The sequence below is a fragment of the Mytilinidion resinicola genome (assembly GCF_010093595.1).
Source record: "Mytilinidion resinicola strain CBS 304.34 unplaced genomic scaffold BDZ99scaffold_2, whole genome shotgun sequence".
Lineage (NCBI taxonomy): Eukaryota > Fungi > Ascomycota > Dothideomycetes > Mytilinidiales > Mytilinidiaceae > Mytilinidion > Mytilinidion resinicola.
Genome location: NW_022985438.1, coordinates 932,004 through 950,116, shown reverse-complemented (window position 1 = coordinate 950,116; position 18,113 = coordinate 932,004). Strand labels below are relative to the sequence as shown.

General features: G+C 52.9%; 5 protein-coding genes across 5 annotated transcripts; 1 reads left to right on the top strand and 4 right to left on the bottom strand.

Moving 5' to 3' along the window:
- Positions 1-766: 766 nt before the first annotated feature.
- On the bottom strand, positions 767-2,013 carry BDZ99DRAFT_125688 (uncharacterized protein). The gene is made up of 6 exons (XM_033712564.1): positions 1,756-2,013; positions 1,275-1,653; positions 1,132-1,179; positions 1,035-1,067; positions 895-978; positions 767-833 (listed from the first exon to the last, which is right to left on the bottom strand). The coding sequence occupies exons 1-6, from the start codon at positions 1,758-1,760 to the stop codon at positions 789-791; spliced, it is 594 nt and encodes a 197-aa protein (XP_033582885.1). The 5' UTR covers positions 1,761-2,013; the 3' UTR covers positions 767-788.
- Positions 2,014-4,042: 2,029 nt separating this feature from the next.
- On the top strand, positions 4,043-5,645 carry BDZ99DRAFT_432763 (uncharacterized protein). The gene is made up of 2 exons (XM_033717356.1): positions 4,043-4,231; positions 4,281-5,645. The coding sequence occupies exons 1-2, from the start codon at positions 4,109-4,111 to the stop codon at positions 5,163-5,165; spliced, it is 1,008 nt and encodes a 335-aa protein (XP_033582884.1). The 5' UTR covers positions 4,043-4,108; the 3' UTR covers positions 5,166-5,645.
- A 2,050-nt stretch (positions 5,646-7,695) lies between these two features.
- Positions 7,696-8,489, bottom strand: BDZ99DRAFT_541948 (uncharacterized protein). Its single transcript, XM_033726749.1, has one exon. The coding sequence runs from the start codon at positions 8,424-8,426 to the stop codon at positions 7,896-7,898; it is 531 nt and encodes a 176-aa protein (XP_033582883.1). The 5' UTR covers positions 8,427-8,489; the 3' UTR covers positions 7,696-7,895.
- Positions 8,490-9,740: 1,251 nt separating this feature from the next.
- Positions 9,741-12,157, bottom strand: BDZ99DRAFT_362677 (uncharacterized protein; the record flags this gene model as incomplete). The annotated part of the gene is made up of 5 exons (XM_033714695.1): positions 9,741-10,165; positions 10,574-11,134; positions 11,198-11,636; positions 11,685-12,020; positions 12,089-12,157. Coding segments are annotated over 5 exons (1,830 nt in total), but the record flags the coding sequence as incomplete, so codon positions are not given.
- A 1,836-nt stretch (positions 12,158-13,993) lies between these two features.
- BDZ99DRAFT_377021 (RNB-domain-containing protein) lies at positions 13,994-16,988 on the bottom strand (the record flags this gene model as incomplete). Its single annotated transcript, XM_033715052.1, has 3 exons — positions 13,994-16,121; positions 16,203-16,664; positions 16,711-16,988. The coding sequence occupies 3 exons, from the start codon at positions 16,986-16,988 to the stop codon at positions 13,994-13,996; spliced, it is 2,868 nt and encodes a 955-aa protein (XP_033582881.1).
- Positions 16,989-18,113: the final 1,125 nt, after the last annotated feature.

Below are 18,113 nucleotides of genomic sequence, written 5' to 3'. Positions count from 1 at the left end.
CATGCATCAAGCGAGCGGCCGCTGCCTGCCTCGCACCATCACTCAATCTCATTGCCATCTCGTCAGCGTCCCGACTCCCGTCGCGCAACGGCGACTTCTCCACACCTCCACCACATCGGCTCGGTAGCATAGCCGAATGGACTGCCCCCTCCCGTGCCGTTGCACCATCACTAACCAAGATTCGGCGGGCGGAATGGAACCAGCAGATGGCCAGCCAGTTGGCAGTGGAGTAGCGGCGTACGGTAATACGCTGAGGCAAGCTACATGGTGCCACTGACCTCCGATCGACGAATCCTGGCGATGGGAGGCATTTGTTCCCTCTAACAGCGGTGGACAGCGAATGACCAAATTCGAAACAAAAGACTGATTAACCTGACCAATGGCTCCCGCTGCCCGCCCCAGCGCGCGGAGGGCCGTCCAAGTGCATCAAGGAGCGGACTCCCCGGCAGTCGGTTTCCTATACTAAGCAAGCGGATATTCTCCAGCAGGAATTTTCCTCGACCTGATGACCCAGAACCACGGAAAGACTCAAAGGAAGGACCAGACCCAGCAGATTACACGAGGGACGCAGCCGAAGCACCAGACCGAAGACCAACCGGAAATGCACATATGCTTCGACGACTCCTCCGCCAAGAGAGAACCGTATCCAAACAATCCCAAGCAACAGACGGCTGCCGACAGGTCCTGCGATCTGCGGATGCTGCATGCAATGCTCCATTACAACCAAGGAGAGCTGGTATCATAAGCAAGACGCTAATCCGGAAACACGCAGGCTGTGCTCTTGAACCTCACAGCTTCCCACCAAAATGCTCTTTTGCATACGACTCGCACGCCTGTCCACCCATCAGTTGGCTGTCGTCGACTTCCAAACGCAGAGGGACGAGCTCGGCCTACTTTAGCGGGCTTTCCTACTTTAGTACCGATGACTTTCCACTTGTTGGCGTCGTACTCCTTGATCGCCGCCAGCAGAGCTGCACTCTATATATCTGGTCAACGAGCCACTGCTAATTGCCTCAGCTGAAGGAGGGACCCACCTCGTCTTCTCCGAACTCGGCATAGTGCATGTCCTGGAGCCGGCGTCGTCAGCATCGCAGTTCTACAAGTGCCATCAATCTTCAAGTTTGCCCGTACCTTGTACCAGTGCTTCTTCACACTGCCCTCTGTTCGGTGCGGAAATGTCTAAGGCACCCACACACGAGTCAGCCACCCCAGTCTCCAACGTCTCTCCCGATGCAAATATGCGGTGCGTCCGTCTCTCGAGTATGTTTGTCTACCTTTGCAATGTCGCTCCAGGTGTTTCCCGCATCTCTCATCTGCTTCAACGTCTGCTCCTCTTTTGCCGTCCACGGCGTGTTTGTCCGACCCTTCTTCACGACGGGCTGCTGCGGTGGCGGATCGAGATCTGCGACGGGCGCGGTGGCAAGGCCATACCCGCTTGACGCCGCGGCCGTGGACGGCGCTATGGGCTTAGCCTCGAAGTCAGAGCCCATGGAGGACTTGCGCTTTCTGGAGTTCCCGGGCGTAAGCGGAGGGCCGAAAGCCGAGACGCTTGGATTGGCGGCGGGCAGCGCGTTAGAGGAGTCGGTCGAGATGTACTGAGTCGTGGGAGCGATGGGCGAGGGTTTCAGGTTGCGCTTCGCGGCGGGCGACGACCTGTGAAACGGAGAGTACCACGTCAGCACTCACGAGGTAGGAGGGGCAGAGAGTGGTTCAAACGGGTTGGGGCATCCAGCAAGTGAGGTCGAGGGGACTCACGACATGACGGATCAGCCGTCTTTTATGCGGCAGGCGGCGTGCGGAGGTAGGTGGGCTTTCACTTGTCACGTCGAGGGCATCTGCGACCTTGGGAAGAGGTCAAACGGGATCACAAGCAGTCAGAGTGACAAGCTGCCTGTATTGTGGTGGCAGTAGATCATGATGATATTCAAGCAGGCAGATCATCAGTCGGGTGCAGGCGCTGATCCAGTACATGGATACAAGAGAGCTAGGTTCGCAGGCAGGCGAACGAATAGTAGAGCGCGTGCGGAAGAGGACAGCGGGGGCCTCTGGGGTTCATTGGGGCCGCGGACTCGCAGCCGGCTAGTGCTGTGTGGAGGGTGCGAGGCGGGCTCTTGAGGGCGTACAGCTACTTCATGCCCTATCCAGAACCCGCAGTAGGCGAAGTATCCGTACAGCGAGGGAGAAAGCGGGGTAGGCGGGTGCAGATGAAAGCGGGTGGAGCCCTGGTGCGGGAGTGGACGTCGTCGTCACGCGGACCGCATTGTTCATGCAAGTGATGCAGCAGGGCAGAAGCAGACGCGCTGGCCGGCCACTCCAGACTCTTGAGCAGCGCGGTGCGGCGTCGCAGTCAGCTTTGCGTGCATCGCGGCGAAGTGTTGGCTGGCCACGGAGCGGTGCCGCTGCAGACAGATATCGTCAGGCTGCAAGTGCTGCAGCTGTGCAGACTCGTCATGGCCATCGGACGAACGAGAGTATCGATATGGACGCTGTGAGCAGAGGTACCCCGCCTGCCCGCGTCGTTGGAGTCGTACCAGGTCGTGCTCGTGCTTCTCAAATACCATGCACTACGCCGCGACCTCTCCCACCCGTCCAGCTCGCGAAAATGCAGCGGCTAGGCGAATCAGCGCAGGAGCTGGCAGTATTATCATTGCTCTTTTCTCCGCGGTGGCGCTAGCGTACCCCAGCCAGCGGTCGTCGCGCCCAGAAGCAGTGAGTGTTGCAGACGGCGCGGAGAGCTCCCTCAAATCACTGCGACGGCCGAGTCCGAGGTCCATATCCACCAACAGTGTACATACAAATGCATGCACAGCGGCCGACGTGCATATCAGTTCTCTGATCTCGCAGTGTGCGGCAGGCGTGCAGTTGTACGGTGGTGGTGGTGTTTCCCGCCGCCAAGCCTAGCCTCTACCGTCCAAGCGCTAGGCTTGACACATGAGGCGTGCCAGAGCGTCAGCCTCAGTGTTTGAGCCGGATTTCAACTTCCCCATCGTGTTAGAACATCGCCGACCGCCTCCAACGAGCCTGCAAAGCCCGGGACGGCGCTGTTCCGAGCCATGTTTGCAGTTCGCGCCTCTGACAGCGGTTCCAGCTGGTGCCCAAGGTTTCGAGGCCTCGACCAAGTGCTCCTCGACGACGACACCTCGCCGCCATCAGACAAGAGGCGCCGCAGAGTACCACCAGCTGTGGGCAGACGAGGCTGCTGAGTGCTGTCTCTTTGCGTACCAGCTCTCAGGTATTCCCTGCTAATACAAGCCTCGAAATATCAACAACAAGCCTCCCACACAAGCACTTACTGACAACAAGCTCCAACTAACCCACAACCCCAGCGGCAAAATAAGGCCCTCGATAACTCTATCCGTGTACTGGCCACTCTTCGCGCAGAGCCAGAGCCTACTGTTAGCGCCCGCTGTCGACCGCTCCGAAGCCTTGTTTCTGCTATCGCCGCCTGATACACGCCCGCCGCTGCTCCAGCAATCACAGGCCGTGAATTTCCCCCCTTCGTTGCGAGTTTTGAAACCCGTTTCTAGCAAGACTGCTGCGGGGCGCACTTTCATGCACTCGCGCCTCTGATCTGTCCCAGATCCCGTGCCCGCCTCTCCGCCAAGCCGCTGCTCCCGCCCGATGCGGCATGGCGCGTCTCGCATCGCGGGTTTCCAAAACAGATGGCCCAAGTCGCCGCTCCTCCACCATGGCGACGATCAAAACTTAGCCTGCAGGAGGGGGTTTGAAAACGCTGTCAACAAGCCCTCCTGCCACTCCAATCACCATGCTCTCGCCGCGTAGACCGCCTGCCGCTCGAAGGGTGCTAACTATATATCCACCGTCCCAAGGCCCCGATTGTTGACGCCTCATCCGCTATTGTGCTCTCCGCTTCAGTCTTTTTTTCTCTTAGCAGCCTTGTAATACTTTCTTTCACTTCCCACTGGTTGGGCTGCCTTACATTCCTTTAATCGACATTGCTGAGCAATACGACTCTTGTGTCTACCGCACGCTTAATCCATTCTTTCACATATACCGAACTTTGCAATAACGTCAGGCACGACTCCTCACGACTTGAATATCAGACCTCAACACACAATCTCTACAACACAACAACGAACTAAGCAACATGCTTCATCACCACTCTTCTCAGGTGCTCTCTCCTCTAAGCGAAGTGGACCCCCACTCGTCCGGCCTCCGGGCACGCAAGATGTCCTCCACTGGCGGCAACAGGTCCTGGTCTGAGGAAGAAGTGAGTTTTGCCTTCAGTTTGACCTAGGAGCATTGCTGACAGCACCAAGGAAAACTATCTCCTCCAGACTCGCATGCAGAAGATGCCCTACAAGCACATCGCTGCTCATCTCAAGAAAACCGAACTGGCCTGTCGCCTCCACTACCACCAGCTCTCTCACGGAAGCCATCGCCGGAAACGGACCGCCTCTGTCTCTTCCACGGCCTCTTCTCACTCCGCTGGTCAATCCCCCCACCTTCAGCACTCCATGCCTAACGACCGCGACGACTATATGGAGTCATCTCGTCATACTTCTCCCGTCAACTACGCCAGCAATAGCCCTCAAGTCCGTGCGACTCCTCTCCATACCTCGCCCAATCGCAACCAACACAAGATTCTCCTCCCTAAGCCCCGTCCCTTGACACCCCGCCACTCCCCTGAACCCCACAACGCTCTTCGAATAAACACTGCCGACATCCACCACCACAAGGTCATCGACACCGAACGCCTCCGCGCTATCTATGAAGGCCGCCGTGCTCAGTTTTGGGCCACTGTCGCTGCCGACTACGGTGCTGATGTTTCTCCTGCCCAACTCGAAGAAATTTGGCGCACAGGCACGAACATCGCTCGCCCACCCACCCCAGACGCCTCTCCAGATGGCAGCATAGTGGCTCATCCCATGTTGAAGCCTTCTCCCTTCGCCTACCCTTCGGCATCCGCGTCCGCCACCGACCCCTGCAAGACCTTCTCCCCATTCCAAAATATCAGCGCCGTCTCCGCTCCTGATCGCATGCCGTTCGTCCTGCCCATGCCCGTGCAAACGCCTATCCAGGGCCGCCTGTCTCGTGCCTCGACATGGGGGTCAAGCAGCTCCGGGGGAAACAACGTCCCGATCGCAGCACTCTTGACGGAGGATCGGGAACCTAGGGGCGAAGACATCAGCATGAGGGAATAGACTCCTTTATCCCCCCCTTTTTTTTGCTTCACAAGATTTCGGGCTTGGTTGAGAAAGACTAAGACCGGTGGTGCATTTGTGTTTGCTGGGCTATACCCCTTGACTCTACACATTACTCTTTCTTATTTTGATGGCAGCCCACTTTTTATCTATATTTCCTTCCGTTGTATTTTCCTTCTCTACTATTTTTCGTATTCTCTCCTTAAAAGACTACACCGTTTCTATCGAGGAACCGTGTATTTGGTTTGGTGGACTGAGTTTGAAGTGGTACTGCTGTCGCTTGTGGTGCTCCGGGTGTTCCATCGTTTTGATGATCTAACAGTTCCGATCTTGGGAAATGTGCTATGGGGATGCTTGTACGATAGGCCGATGACTATCTTTACTCTACTCGCCCATCCATCTTAAGACATGGGGCCCGGGCAGCCATCCGCTGATGCCACGCGCACGGTCGGGCTGGAATAGAATATGCTTTATGATCAACATTCTTTCTTGCTGTCCTCGCTTCTCTCCTCTTTCCCATAGCTCGGTAGCTGCTATCTCGTACTCTAATTACGGCTTGAGAAACACAGGCTTTGATTTGGAAATCCAAGTTCCGCACGACTAGCGAAAGTAGGAAGTGCGTTCAGTGCGTCGTATTCGGGATGCATTTTTAGCATTGCAGTCAATATCCGTCATACGATCTCCGGCTTCACAGTCCGACCCCGGCATAACCGATGACGAGGTCCACTTAATGCCCTGCATTACCGACCCGCTGGGCGAGCGTGTTGGGACTGCTATACGGGCCGGAAGGCCGTACGTGGATAGGAGGAATACGTATCAGGTCTGTCAGAGCTCCAGATTTCGCGCTCTCTGCTTTTGAGAGATTCATTCATGCAACGAAACCGGACGCGGTGGCGATCGCCGGCTACTAGACCTGTACAAGGGGATGAACCTTGAAATCGTTCATTGCGTGGTCATTTTCTGCTCGCCGCCGCACGTTTGGTATATGGCGAATACGTACAGTAGTAGGAATGCAATTTAGCACATCGGGCCATGATTCGGGACTCCACCGGAACGCTGGGAAAGGGGGCGCGGGAGCTCGAGCGGGGACCGTAAAGGCTGGTGCAAAGACCGTTGAAGCTCGAGCAACGACTGTAAAAGCTCGAACATCGGACACGTCGACATCTACCAACTAGGATCTCACGTCCCCCCTTGAGACTATTCGGGAGGTAATCATATGCGCAGGGCTGACACTCACCCTCGGTATCAGATTAGCGGGCATGAACGCATAAAGCCGCGGTGATTTGTGTCGTACGAGACGCTCATGCATGGAAGCTCCCCGGACATAAGCGAATCCGCCGCACGGAGAGGGCGGCATGGGTGCCCGGCGGAAGGTTTGGAAGCCGGGCGTTGTGGCGGACCTGGCTGTTGGGTCCACGGATTGAGGTCGGATTAGTGGCTGAGGGGATCGGGGCGGGGTGCTGGTTCTTGATTTGGGATCATTTCCCTACATTATTAGGGCTGGCTGGGATTCTATTGCCCTCGGGTCCTTTTGTTCAATGCTAGGATACTCATGTCTGCTAGGATACTTATGGCTGCTTTTTTTTCAAGCATTGGCCTTGAGGTCTGATGAAGTCTTCCAAGGTTCTCAGCAATCGGATATGTGGTTTAGAATAGGGGGCGTGTGGGTGTAGCTGGGAAATCCGCCTGAAGTCTCTGACGTGGATCAGGGGTGCACTGTATAGGCGAGTTGGTGGCTGCACTGGATGCAGAGGGGGTAGCGGGGACGATGCTGGTTGAACTGTTTGAAGTCGTCGGATTGGGGTGTGGCAGTTGGGGCACGTGCCTGTGGCTGATATGACTAGATTGGTTAGGTAGGTAGGTACCTCGAAGTTCTGATCATGTGATTAATGCTGAGAAACTGACGTCCGAGAAGAATGAAGGGCTGCGAAGTAGCTATCTCAAGTGGGCATCGCAGTAGAATATCCAGCAGGAAATCTATTGTGCGTATACAGTAAGTTTGGGTACACTGATATAACTTGGAGTTGCTGGCATAGTAGCTGCCTACATGCCTAGCCAGTTACAACTTCTACAGAGAGGGGTTGGGGTACGGTGGCCTACCGTGCCTACCGTGCCTACTGCTGTCTCTAATTAGTGCTTCTGCCTACGCGTACAGTCACTTCCTACGTAGTATATAGTTTGGCCTTCGGGCCCCCGAAATAAGACAGAGTTCACGTCAATTTGCAACCTGAGTATATACCTCTGCACGGGTTCCACTCTTGCTCGCTCGATACCACTGTCGAGAGCACCCTAGCAGATATTCAGTTAGTTAAAAGAGAATCTGATCTCCACTGCATCTACCTTTACATTGTATTTGAAGTTTGAGAAGCCAATGGGAGTACCCTTAGCGGTCGCAAGGAAGAGTGCCCAAACTTATATTCGGTGGTGTAGTGTGAAAGCTCGCTAATCAGCAGTGAGCCTTATGATAGAAGTACGTATATCTTTATGGGGCCATTTGAATAGTCATCCTTAATAAATCCAATCGCCTGTTAGATTTCATTGTAGGTCACGGTGTTGAGAAGTCCGCGAAGAGTCTACCGGCCGATTTCATGACTCACTACCTTTCGATTCATCTATGGAGACATTTACCTATTCCCCAGGGTTTCTAGATACATGAGAATGACTGAGGAAAGTGTGTCATTCTGAGGAGTTCTACCATACCAAGGAAACTAGATGGGCTCTTGAGCAAGCTCAATCGCATCGAATGCTGCCACCCTGAACAGATTCCAGCCGATAGTAATAGTATCCCCGATCCATCTTTGTATAGAAATCCTCAAGAGCGTTCTCAAAGTCGAGGTATCGTCTAACGACACCACACTCTCCCTGGTGGGCCTCATTCGCATGCGCCTGCCGACACTCCTCCGAGCAATAAGTCTTCTTGAAACAGCCAGAGCATGGGATTCGGGGATCCACCTTGTCGCAGCTGGGAGCAGCGCAAGGCTTCGCTAAGACAACAGTCGCGTTTGTCAATGACTGACGACGTGTGATGTGTACAAGCTTTCCCTTGACTTCGATGACGTCGTCCTTGTACAGTGAATCTACTCTACTGAACACTGCATGTTGGATGGCAAGTGACTCGCTCACCCATTCAGATACCAGCTTATGGAAGTTGACCTTGACAATATATCCGGCGACGATACGAGGGTCGTCCATGTCGATAATAGCACCTACGCCAGGGGTGGTGCTGCCGCATGCCTCGTTGGGAATTGTGACGTATTCCATCTCGCAAGATATTGCGGTCCTGGGGTGAGGATATGGTGGTCAGATGTGGACGATTGTCCAGCGAGGGAACGGAAGTGATGAGGCTGCACCTCCAAAGAATCCGATACCAGGTTTATGTAGTGTGAAACCGCTATTTGATGGCAAATGATTGCTACCTTTTCGGCGTTTTGTAAAACCTTCTTTGGCTCACTCCAAACTACGTTATGTCAAGAGCAAGCTAGTAAGGTCGCAGATACTATACAGAGTCAGCACAAAGAATTAAAAGGAAGATGTGGAGGTTTCAGGCACCCGTCTGAAGTACCTACAAAGACTCTTTTAGAATAAATCTCGTCTTGGGGTTTCTCAGCACATGATTGAGAACTTAGAGCAGAACAAAGTCTGTGCACTCCTGCTTACCATTGTCTAAGGTCCTTCTTGCACTATCCGAAACTCAGATAAAATGTAAAAGTCAAGACAACGTAGATCAGAGCGGTTTCAACCACTGTCAACTGACCTTTTCTACCGTTTCGTTCGGAGAGGCTCAGCGTTTCATCAGAAGTTTGGAAGCAACACCAACCAATTGCAAAAGAGAGCGCGCAAACTTATATTGTACTACAATATGAGCGAAAATTGTACCGTGAGTGTATAAGAGGCAGCCTGAAATGTAATTAATTATTAGTATAAAATATTCGTCATAGAACCCAGACCACCCCAAGATTGTCGCACAAATTAAAGCTCTTACATCCCCTTTTGAACAATCTGGTTCCTAAGTTAGTAGCTCTTTATCACAGCTTTTCATCTTCTCATAGTTCCATCGCCACTCCCGCTCCCACCACCGCGCTTAAAGCCGCTTCTTGACTCGCCGTAAGCTGGGTTTTGACCCACTCCCGGCGCAGGTCTGGCAGCCCATCCCGGGTTTCCACCCATATCCATCGCATCTGGATTATGGAGATTAAGGTGCGCAGGGACATCTCCGTAATGCGGAATTGCATCCTGAAGCGACGGAAGCGGTGGGTATGGTGCCAGCGGACGCAGCGGCGTCCTCAACTGGGCCTCGTATCCATAAAAAGGCTGCGGACTGAACTGCGGTGAAGGGGATGGTTGGTACTGCTGAGACGGAGGAGGCTGGTAGTGATAATGGTGCTGCATTTCCTGGGGATCGTGGTGTGATAGTTGTAGACTCGGCGTTCTGGGTACCCTGATCCCACCCATTTGCTGCAAGTTGTTCTCTCTGAAGGGCGTGAGTGGAGCTGATGAATGAGGATTGTAGAATGGGGACACATGAGGCTGTTGCTGTGGAGGTTTCTCTCCAGGTTGTCGCAAGTCTCTTCCGGCCATTTCCCATCCCAAAGGCTGGAAGCTCTCGGGCGAGAAAGACTGCAGGCCTGGGTCTTCAAGAAGATACATGCCCGTATTGCCCATCACCGTGTCCGAAGGACTGTGTTCCGGTACATCGAGAACTCGCTGTCTGCTACCCTCGGCAGCACCACTTCCACTTGCCTCCCCCATTGTAGCTCCCCGACTAGACTCTGCTCTTTGTTGTATTTGCCTCTTCCCCAGTTCTGCTAAGCCCCAGCTCACTCTTTCAACTGCGAGTCCTGCCAGCTTGTGTATGCCCAGTTTTTCGAGCTCCACGAAGACAGCGTATGCACGCTCGACCTGTGGCACATGGGCCAAGGCCCCCGTTTCGAGGGCATCAGTGAGTAGAATCATGCAGCTGTTGAAAGCTTGTTGGCCCATAGTCCAGCATAGCAGCGCAGCTGGGACGCGATGGTAGAAGAAGAGAAAGGCGTCAATCAGGGACCGAGATGAGGTCAGTACAAGAGGACGACCACGTTCGCTGGTCTTAGGTCTTGTAGGCCTAGGCTTAAGGTCGGCGGGGTTGTCCCTAGTTGATGGAGTCTGGGTAGGGAGGGGTGGAGGTGGCATACAGCTTTGGTCGGAGGAACTGTACTGTGTAACATATGCATTTATAGGATTGAACGTGAAGCCGGAGACGGACGGCTGGTTGGCAGCATGAGGTGGAGACTGAGATGGGTCTGAGCTATCTTTTTCTGGTTCGATTCTTTGGCGATTGAGAAGAATGAGGTAGTTTTGTGTTTTGGCATAGAAAACTATGCAGTGTCAGTAGGGTGTGAGGTATCAAAAAGCTGTAAAAGCATGCATACCGGCAGCCATGGCATCAAGTGGCCACTCCGGAATCTGCTTGCCCTTCTCCAGCCAGGTCTCATCGAATTGTAGCATCTCTGGCATCGTATCCCATAGCGCGAGTAGTCTATCTGTGAACCAATCGATTTTCGTAACAGTCAATCGATCGCTGCTGAGGATCTGTCTAGCGAGAACAGTGAATTGATTTATGTACTCGCTCAGACGCAGGATAGTGGGGTTAGTAGTCAGTGGTTCTGCGGGAGGACAGTCTCCGATGCCACTGATCCCCAGTGGACGTCCGAGGGTCATGGAGTACTGCTGGTCCATGTGAAGCATCCACCACCAGACCTTCTGCCTTATTCCACATTCCTTGAGAGGGGGAGCAGGGTCGAGGTATTTCGGGTTTCGGTGGAGGCCAATTGAGTGAGCGAGACGGATTGTGGTGCCAAATAGCGTCCAAGCATCGAGAAAGCGGCCACTGTTGGTCAGATACGGCCCGATCATGATGAGTGTTTGTATGCCAAGCAGCGTTGGCCGATTCATGAAAGAGGCCATGCGGAGTGCCTGCATGGCTGCAGCAACTAGTGCAGTGTAAGCATTACTGATACAGAAAAGGACTCCGTGTAGAGTCACTGTACGCTTACTATAAATGTCCCCAAAGTTCTTTTGTTCAGTTTCCATAGCACCTGCTACCCATTTCCCATTACACTTATCAAACACTCCGTTCTGAGATCCCAGAGCCAGGGCGGCAAATATCAAGGCGAGCATATCGGGGAACATCTCGGCATTGGTTCGTGTGTCCGAAAGAAATCTCTCGATCTCGGTCCCGGTGACTTCATCGGGCACATGAGGGAACGAGCAACTCTGAGCGCGGTTCTGAAAAGCATCCAAGTATCGAAAGAGGTCCTCCTTGGGAGGCAAGCAGTGCAGCAACGCATGAATTCCCCCGTCAACTTGGGGTCTAGGCACGGCTAGCCACATCGTGGCGAAAGGGTATGCCGGCGTATTTTGAGAAGCATACATGTCTGCACCTCTCGGCATAGAGTGACTGAGGGAGTGAGATCCCACATGAAGGCTTGCAAACTACGATGCTATTAGCAAATCACGAGGGAGAAGAAGGGAAATACCAACATCATTGACGATGCTGGCAAGCCCAGGACTACCAAAATACAGACTGTCGGCCTTGTTGTCTTTAAAACGCTTCTGCTTCACTGAGGGCCTCTTCGCCCTCGCACCTAGCCTGTCGCCCAATGGCTGGCTTGGGGAAGGGGCATCTTGTTGTTCGCCATCTCCTGACTGCTTTGCAGCCCGCAGTCGTTCCTTGAGACGCAGGTTCTCAGCACGAAGCTTGCGGAGCTCGTGAGACTGCAAGACAGGCTCGTAAGTACTGCCCTCCGCGATAACGAAGTGGCATTCTTTCGGCACGCCACGAGCACAACAAGAGATACACGGCTTTGTCCGATCACACTAGAAGCAGATCAGTTTCATGTCGGTCAGGGACAGCCTGGTTGTTCGATCAAATTGCAAGAGCTTACTTTGATTTTGCGTTCACGGCATCTTGTGCACGAGAGTGGTTGACGTGTTTCCTTTTGTGCCTTCTTTTTGCCAGTAGGTCCTTGGGTCTCGAGGATGTTCTCGGTCGACGAGGATGAGCTGGGGATCTGCGGCCAGGACGGACCTTCTTCGTTCATGGTGAGTGAGATGGGCAGGGGATAGGGCCAGTGAGAGCAAGTTGTACTCCAGCGAATGGTGATGCTAGGACTAGCGGTGCTCTGAGAGGAGATGCTTGGTTGCTCGGAGAAGCGCGACCCAAGGCGCTGATTTTTATATACTCGTGAACTCCCCGGACCTGCGGCACTTCCTGCGTCTTTCCATTAGAACAGTGTTTTTTTGTTCGACATCCTGCTCCCACCTACTCAGGAGTCATGACATCTCACTGACCCCCGCGCTTGCCGACGAGAATTCCGACAGCCTGGATTGCACACTGCTGCGTAGCGGCGTCACATTCGCGATCTGACAGCCAGTGGAATTACGAGGTGCGACTCGAAGGCGTACATTCTCATCGGCGAGGTGGTGAAGCTCTAGGGCATGTGTGGCTAGGTATCCAAGGAAGTGAAGGAGACGCGCAGCATGTACCCACCTACGACGCCATCAAACGAGCTCCGGATCCGTCATCCTGCGTTCTGTTAGCAGAGAGCACGGCCATCGTAGTACAGAAATATCGCCAAGACGGACCCGTTCATCCACGCAAGATTCCACAACTGGAAACTGTATGGGCAGATCTCTTTTAGATGACCCACGCTGGCGGGCCGATCCCCCATACTCGGGCGCTAGGGGTAGCAATGAACGTCCGGCACCTTCTTGTCACTGCTCATTGCGCAAATCGAGTGATTTGGAAGAGCTGGAGAAGTCCTTCTGGATGTCCCGAAAGAATATCTTTCGCAACGAGTGACGCACAGTTGTCAGGCGTCTGGGCGTCACGCAGCCACAGCCGATCTAAGGCCAACCGGGGGCCAAGGGGTGTCGTTCCGGGGAACCCTAAAGACGCCACTACTCCATGCGCCGCTTCCAAGTTGCCGTCACCCCGTAGTCCAGTCTAGGCTAGATTGTTGATCTCAGGGTCTAGAACTGCCCTTGTTTTCACATTCTCGGTCTGTCATATAGAGAAAGTTCTCACAACGTCTAAGATGCTGCATTGAGTGCCTTGAGTGCATTGGAATTGGATTAGCAGTGGTGGCCATTCAGTAGTATGGTGGCTTGGTATGTTTAGCATTTACCAATATCAAGTACCAAAGACTAGCATAATAGAGACTGGGCCCAAGGGCCCGGGGATTCATTCGTACCAGGGACCCAAGCGAGAGGATCAACTGCGGCGATTACTCAACATCATGGCCAATGACGTGAATTGGAGTTGAATTTGGCGAGAAATGACGAACAGCCGCACGCGCGATCGTCAAAACAGACACAGCTAACACGCCTCATTCCACCCGGCCAACCGGCGACCCGAGATTCAAGTGAGATTCCCAGCTATCCGATTGAGCCCTTTAAATGTCGCTCCGATCTTCGCTTCCCACGTTCTCTCATAACAACAACTGGCCGGCGGCCAGCTGTGCGCCTCTTGAGGCTCACTCGCATACTGTGTAAGAAAAAGAAACAACGGCACGCATTTCAATCCCACTTTGTGAAACTTGTTGTCAAGTTCCGGTGTGCCGGCCCTTCAGGTGAAACCGCGTCTAACGCGTTATAGTATACATGTGTTTACAGCTGCCCCTACACCGCTATTTATCGTACAACATCTCATGGATCGTCAGACCACGCTTCCCAAAACATCATCCGGGACAGCGAGCGCGAGCCCAGGCAGACACTCAGGGTACCCCCACCAGCTCGTGTCCGCCGGAATCGATCATCATCTACCTGCACGAGAAATGTAACGCCGATCTCTAGATCCTTGTCCCATCCTCTCTCTCAATCAACCTTATCGGAGTTACGAGGATCTCCAAAAAATAAATGTCGACCTCCTGGAGCTTGACTTCCCATCGATCGCCAATGCGCGCATCCGGCTGGCCTTTTGGTGGCAGATCCATCATCATAGATATCGACGAATCTTCTGCTCGCACCAAGCAATTCTTGTTTTTATAATTGTGCGTTTGGATCCTCACCGTGAAGGTTTCCGGCAAAGGTGCCTCCTTGAAGTAGAATGCCCGGAAGTAGTAGTGGGTACACCAGAACCTGAGCGATTTTTCCTTGGTCTGCGAGATGATGCGCTCGCGCGGTTGGATTGTCGTGCATAGACGTTTGATCTGAGGCTCTGAGAAGGTAAGATAGTCATGGTTTGTGCTGCCGACCAGGCTCTTTCCTGTCTTGGCCTCCTCCAGCAACGCCGATCCGATTTGCCAATGTGTAACCATGTCACCGTACCGACGCAGAGGACTTGTGACTTTGGCGTAGTGGCTCATGCCAAGAAATACATGCCGAAGAGCCTTACTGGTTGCGACAGTAACGCCCATCATCTCCATGTACTTGATTCCCACGCTGAGTGGTAGCACGCCTTGATGCTTTTCCGAAGCTGGATCTAGAACGTCTCGTTTGAACTCGTCGATCGACACACTCCTAGGATTCCGAACAGAGCCTCTGAAGATTGTGGGTATGTTGCGCTCTGAACACCAGGCTGCGCCAATCTCGCATCCAAGCAACATCATCTCTTGCACCAAAATACTCTTGAGAGTTGACTTCTCACTGAACATGTTGAGAAGCGGTTCGGGCTTCAGCTCTATGACTGGATCGCCTCTGACAAAACGTGCTGTTTCGTGAGAAGGTTGGGTCCAACCGAGTCCGCTTCGTTGATAAGTTTCATACACTTTGACATCGACGCTGCTTTGGTCGAGGAAAAGGCCCCCAGCATCCTTTCGAAGTTGGGCACGTGCGTTAGCTAGCGTGTTGAGCTCGCCCAGATTCTGAAGATCAAGCTCTTCAAGTTCATCGACCATCTTGCGTGTTGCCCGTACTTCCTGGGGCTCGCCACCTACAATCCAATGCTCTGAGTTCTTCTTTTGTTCGACGTCAAAATAGCGAGATATGGTATCCGGGGCGACGTATTTCACGTTCCGTAGGAGGGTTGGCTCGATCTTCTTCTCGAGTATTTCTCCTTTCTTGTTCACCCTGGCGCTGAAGGTAAGAGCAGGGCGGTCTGGACCAAGACTAAAGTGCTTGGTCGTGGCCCAGGTTGGCATCATAGAATAACTGCGTTCCGGCATATAGACTGTTTCGGTCATATGTGCTGCTAGCTTTGCCAAAACATGGTTCTGGTCAAAGAACGCGGAAGGATTCGCGATGTGAATGCTCACCCAACTTTCCGAAGAGTCGGGAATTCTCGCAATTGACAAACCATCATCAATCTCGGCTGCACTAGGGTCGTCAACACAGTACACCGTCGTTTCCCCCAAGTCCCGCCGTAGACTGGCCAGTGAATCTGTAAATCCAGGGCTTTCCCTTTTGTTGAACGCCTCTCTGCTGATAAGTTCGAGTTGGCGAGAGAATCGAGAGGTCGGGAGCATCAGTCCTTCGTCGTACGCCAGTCTGTTCTCATATGGAACAAGGACCCCAATTTCCTGCAAAAAAACCTGCCCAGAACCTCTGTCGCATGGTTGGTCATCGGGGTAGCACCCTACAGTGTTGATGATGAATGCTGCGGCGGAATGCAGCTGACCAAATTTCGCAAACTTGCTGGCGAGCGTCCAAGACTCCAAGAATGCAATGATGAGAGTATCCGCGTCGCTGAAGTTTTCAGCGTACTTCAGGCGCATGGCTGACGAGGATTTGGAAATGGGAAATCGTTCTTTGCTTGGACCGATATTGCCTTGTTTGGTTGGCGGGCGAGTTTGGCGACTCAAAGCCACCAAAGCTCTCGCCTTGTCTGTGAACTTTGCAATGTACCCTGCGCCTTGACTATGTCGCTCGGCACTTGCGGAATCGACAGGCCGCGCGTTGTACTTTGTAACGCGATTGGCAAGGTACTCTTGGTATTCACGAACCCAGTCGAGACACAGTTGCATGGCTTCAACCTCTTTGCTTGGTCGGACCATGTAGGTGCCTGTCCTGCGAAGATCCTTCTCGTCTGAATATATCTTGAAGCCTGAGCGGTCAATTGACTTCCGAATTGCGAGTAGTAGAGCTGGCGGTGCTTCGTACAGGTCATGGCTAGAGCCGCGTGGCGCGAACAGCTTGCGCGCAATACTTTCCAAGGTGATGAAAATGGTATTGCTTGGATGGCAAAACGAGTCGTAGATGTTATCAAGAACAGCAGCGTTCTCGCGGTATATCTTTTCCGATTGGTTCCAAAGCCCCATAAGAGTGTGAACAATTGGTGCGCCAAAATCGCGCGGAACATCGACCTTCCCAACAAGCGCCTCGCGGGCCTCATCAGTTACGGGCTTAGTGGGAAGATATGGCAGGATTTTTTCAATCAAAGAGGTGTCGATGATGCCAGGCATCACATATTTGACCTTCGAGATTGGTACGTGGATGTAAGCTCCGTCCATGAGATAGAATTGCATTTCCCTCTCTATCTGTTGAGTGAAGACAGCGAGTTTCGGCAAGCCTGCTTTACCGCCACTGAAAGAGTTAGCTATATCGGGGCTATAATGCAGTCATTGCTTACGAGACTTCAACCACGTCACCGGGATTCATGAAGACGGAAGCGATAGATGGATCTTCGAGAAACTCTCTTTCATCGTCCGCCTGCTCCATAGCCTCCTTCAGTTCGTCATTTGAGGAAGTCAGCTTGACAAGCGAGTTCATAGTATCTCCTTTGACAATAGGATGCCTCTCAAAAGGGTCAAGCTGCTCAGCATTTGGCACACCGAACTCTTCGTTCCAAAGCTCTAAACGTTTTCTTACTGGCAGGTTATTATTAGAGGGTTGACCTGGTTGGGGCATTGGTATTTGCTCAGTCTGAGAAGCGGTGACGACCTCCTGAAAGTGCTAGATCACGTAGTGTTAGCATGTTGACGAATTGATGGCATTGCGTCAACGTACTCTTGCAGAGGTGTGATATGATCTGTTATGCTTTGCTTCGTGGAAAGACAAGAGGTGACTCAGAGTTTTGCTAGGAGGAACATCACGTTGAAGATGTTTCTTACGGGTATTATCAACCAACCTAAGGCTTATATTTCGGCGCTGTTCTCTAACTAGAAGATCTTGAACGGACGTCTGACTGTCGAGTTGGCTACTATTTTGCACGTCCTGGATATCAATAGCTGATGTGGATTTGTCTTCGCCAGGGGGTGGCCTAGGGTGTTGCTGCCATGTCCCCAGAAGCCTTCTTGCTTCTACGATATCTGGGTGATGAGCTGAGCTGAGCGCATTTCTATAATATCGAATCGGAGGGCCGTCGGCAGAAGCTCCAGGTAGGCTGGGAGCATCGCTCCTCGAATAACGCACTGCTGGCTGAAGCGTTATCTTCCTGACTCCAAGTAGGCTGGGAGCATCGCTCCTCGAATAACGCACTACTGGTTGAAGCTTTGTCTTCCTGACTCTAGATCTTGCTCGCCTAATATCTCTAGTATCATTGGCAGTATCAGCGGGCACCTCGTCGCCTGCTGCAGATTGTGGTCCAGATTGTGAAGGGTCGTCAGAGGGTGAATCGAGGGCGCGACCGGACCGAAATGGGAGAGAAGTTACGGTCCTGATGGATTGGGTTCGTTGACGCTGCTTGATGATGCAGCTCTGGCAGACTGTGGAGACCTGCGCCGTCCGTGGAAAGCGTACTGCAGGAATGGACATGGCGCACTGAGCGGTGTTGTTGAGCGGCAGAATATACAAGAACACAACCACAGGCAAAATATAGGTGAAGCAAGCTGTTATGTGTATTGAGTTGTTCTGTGCTGCTTCGAACCCAGTCTTCCTCTGGTCTTGTTCCTGAGTAACGGCCGTCACTTGTGTCGGTTCTAATAGATTCCGTAGTGCTTCTTGGAGGTCCTTGGTTTCGCGGGACTTCTTGTCTTTCTTCAGAATTTGGTGAGGGTGTAGAAGATACGGTGTCCGGACTCCTGTTAAATCTGG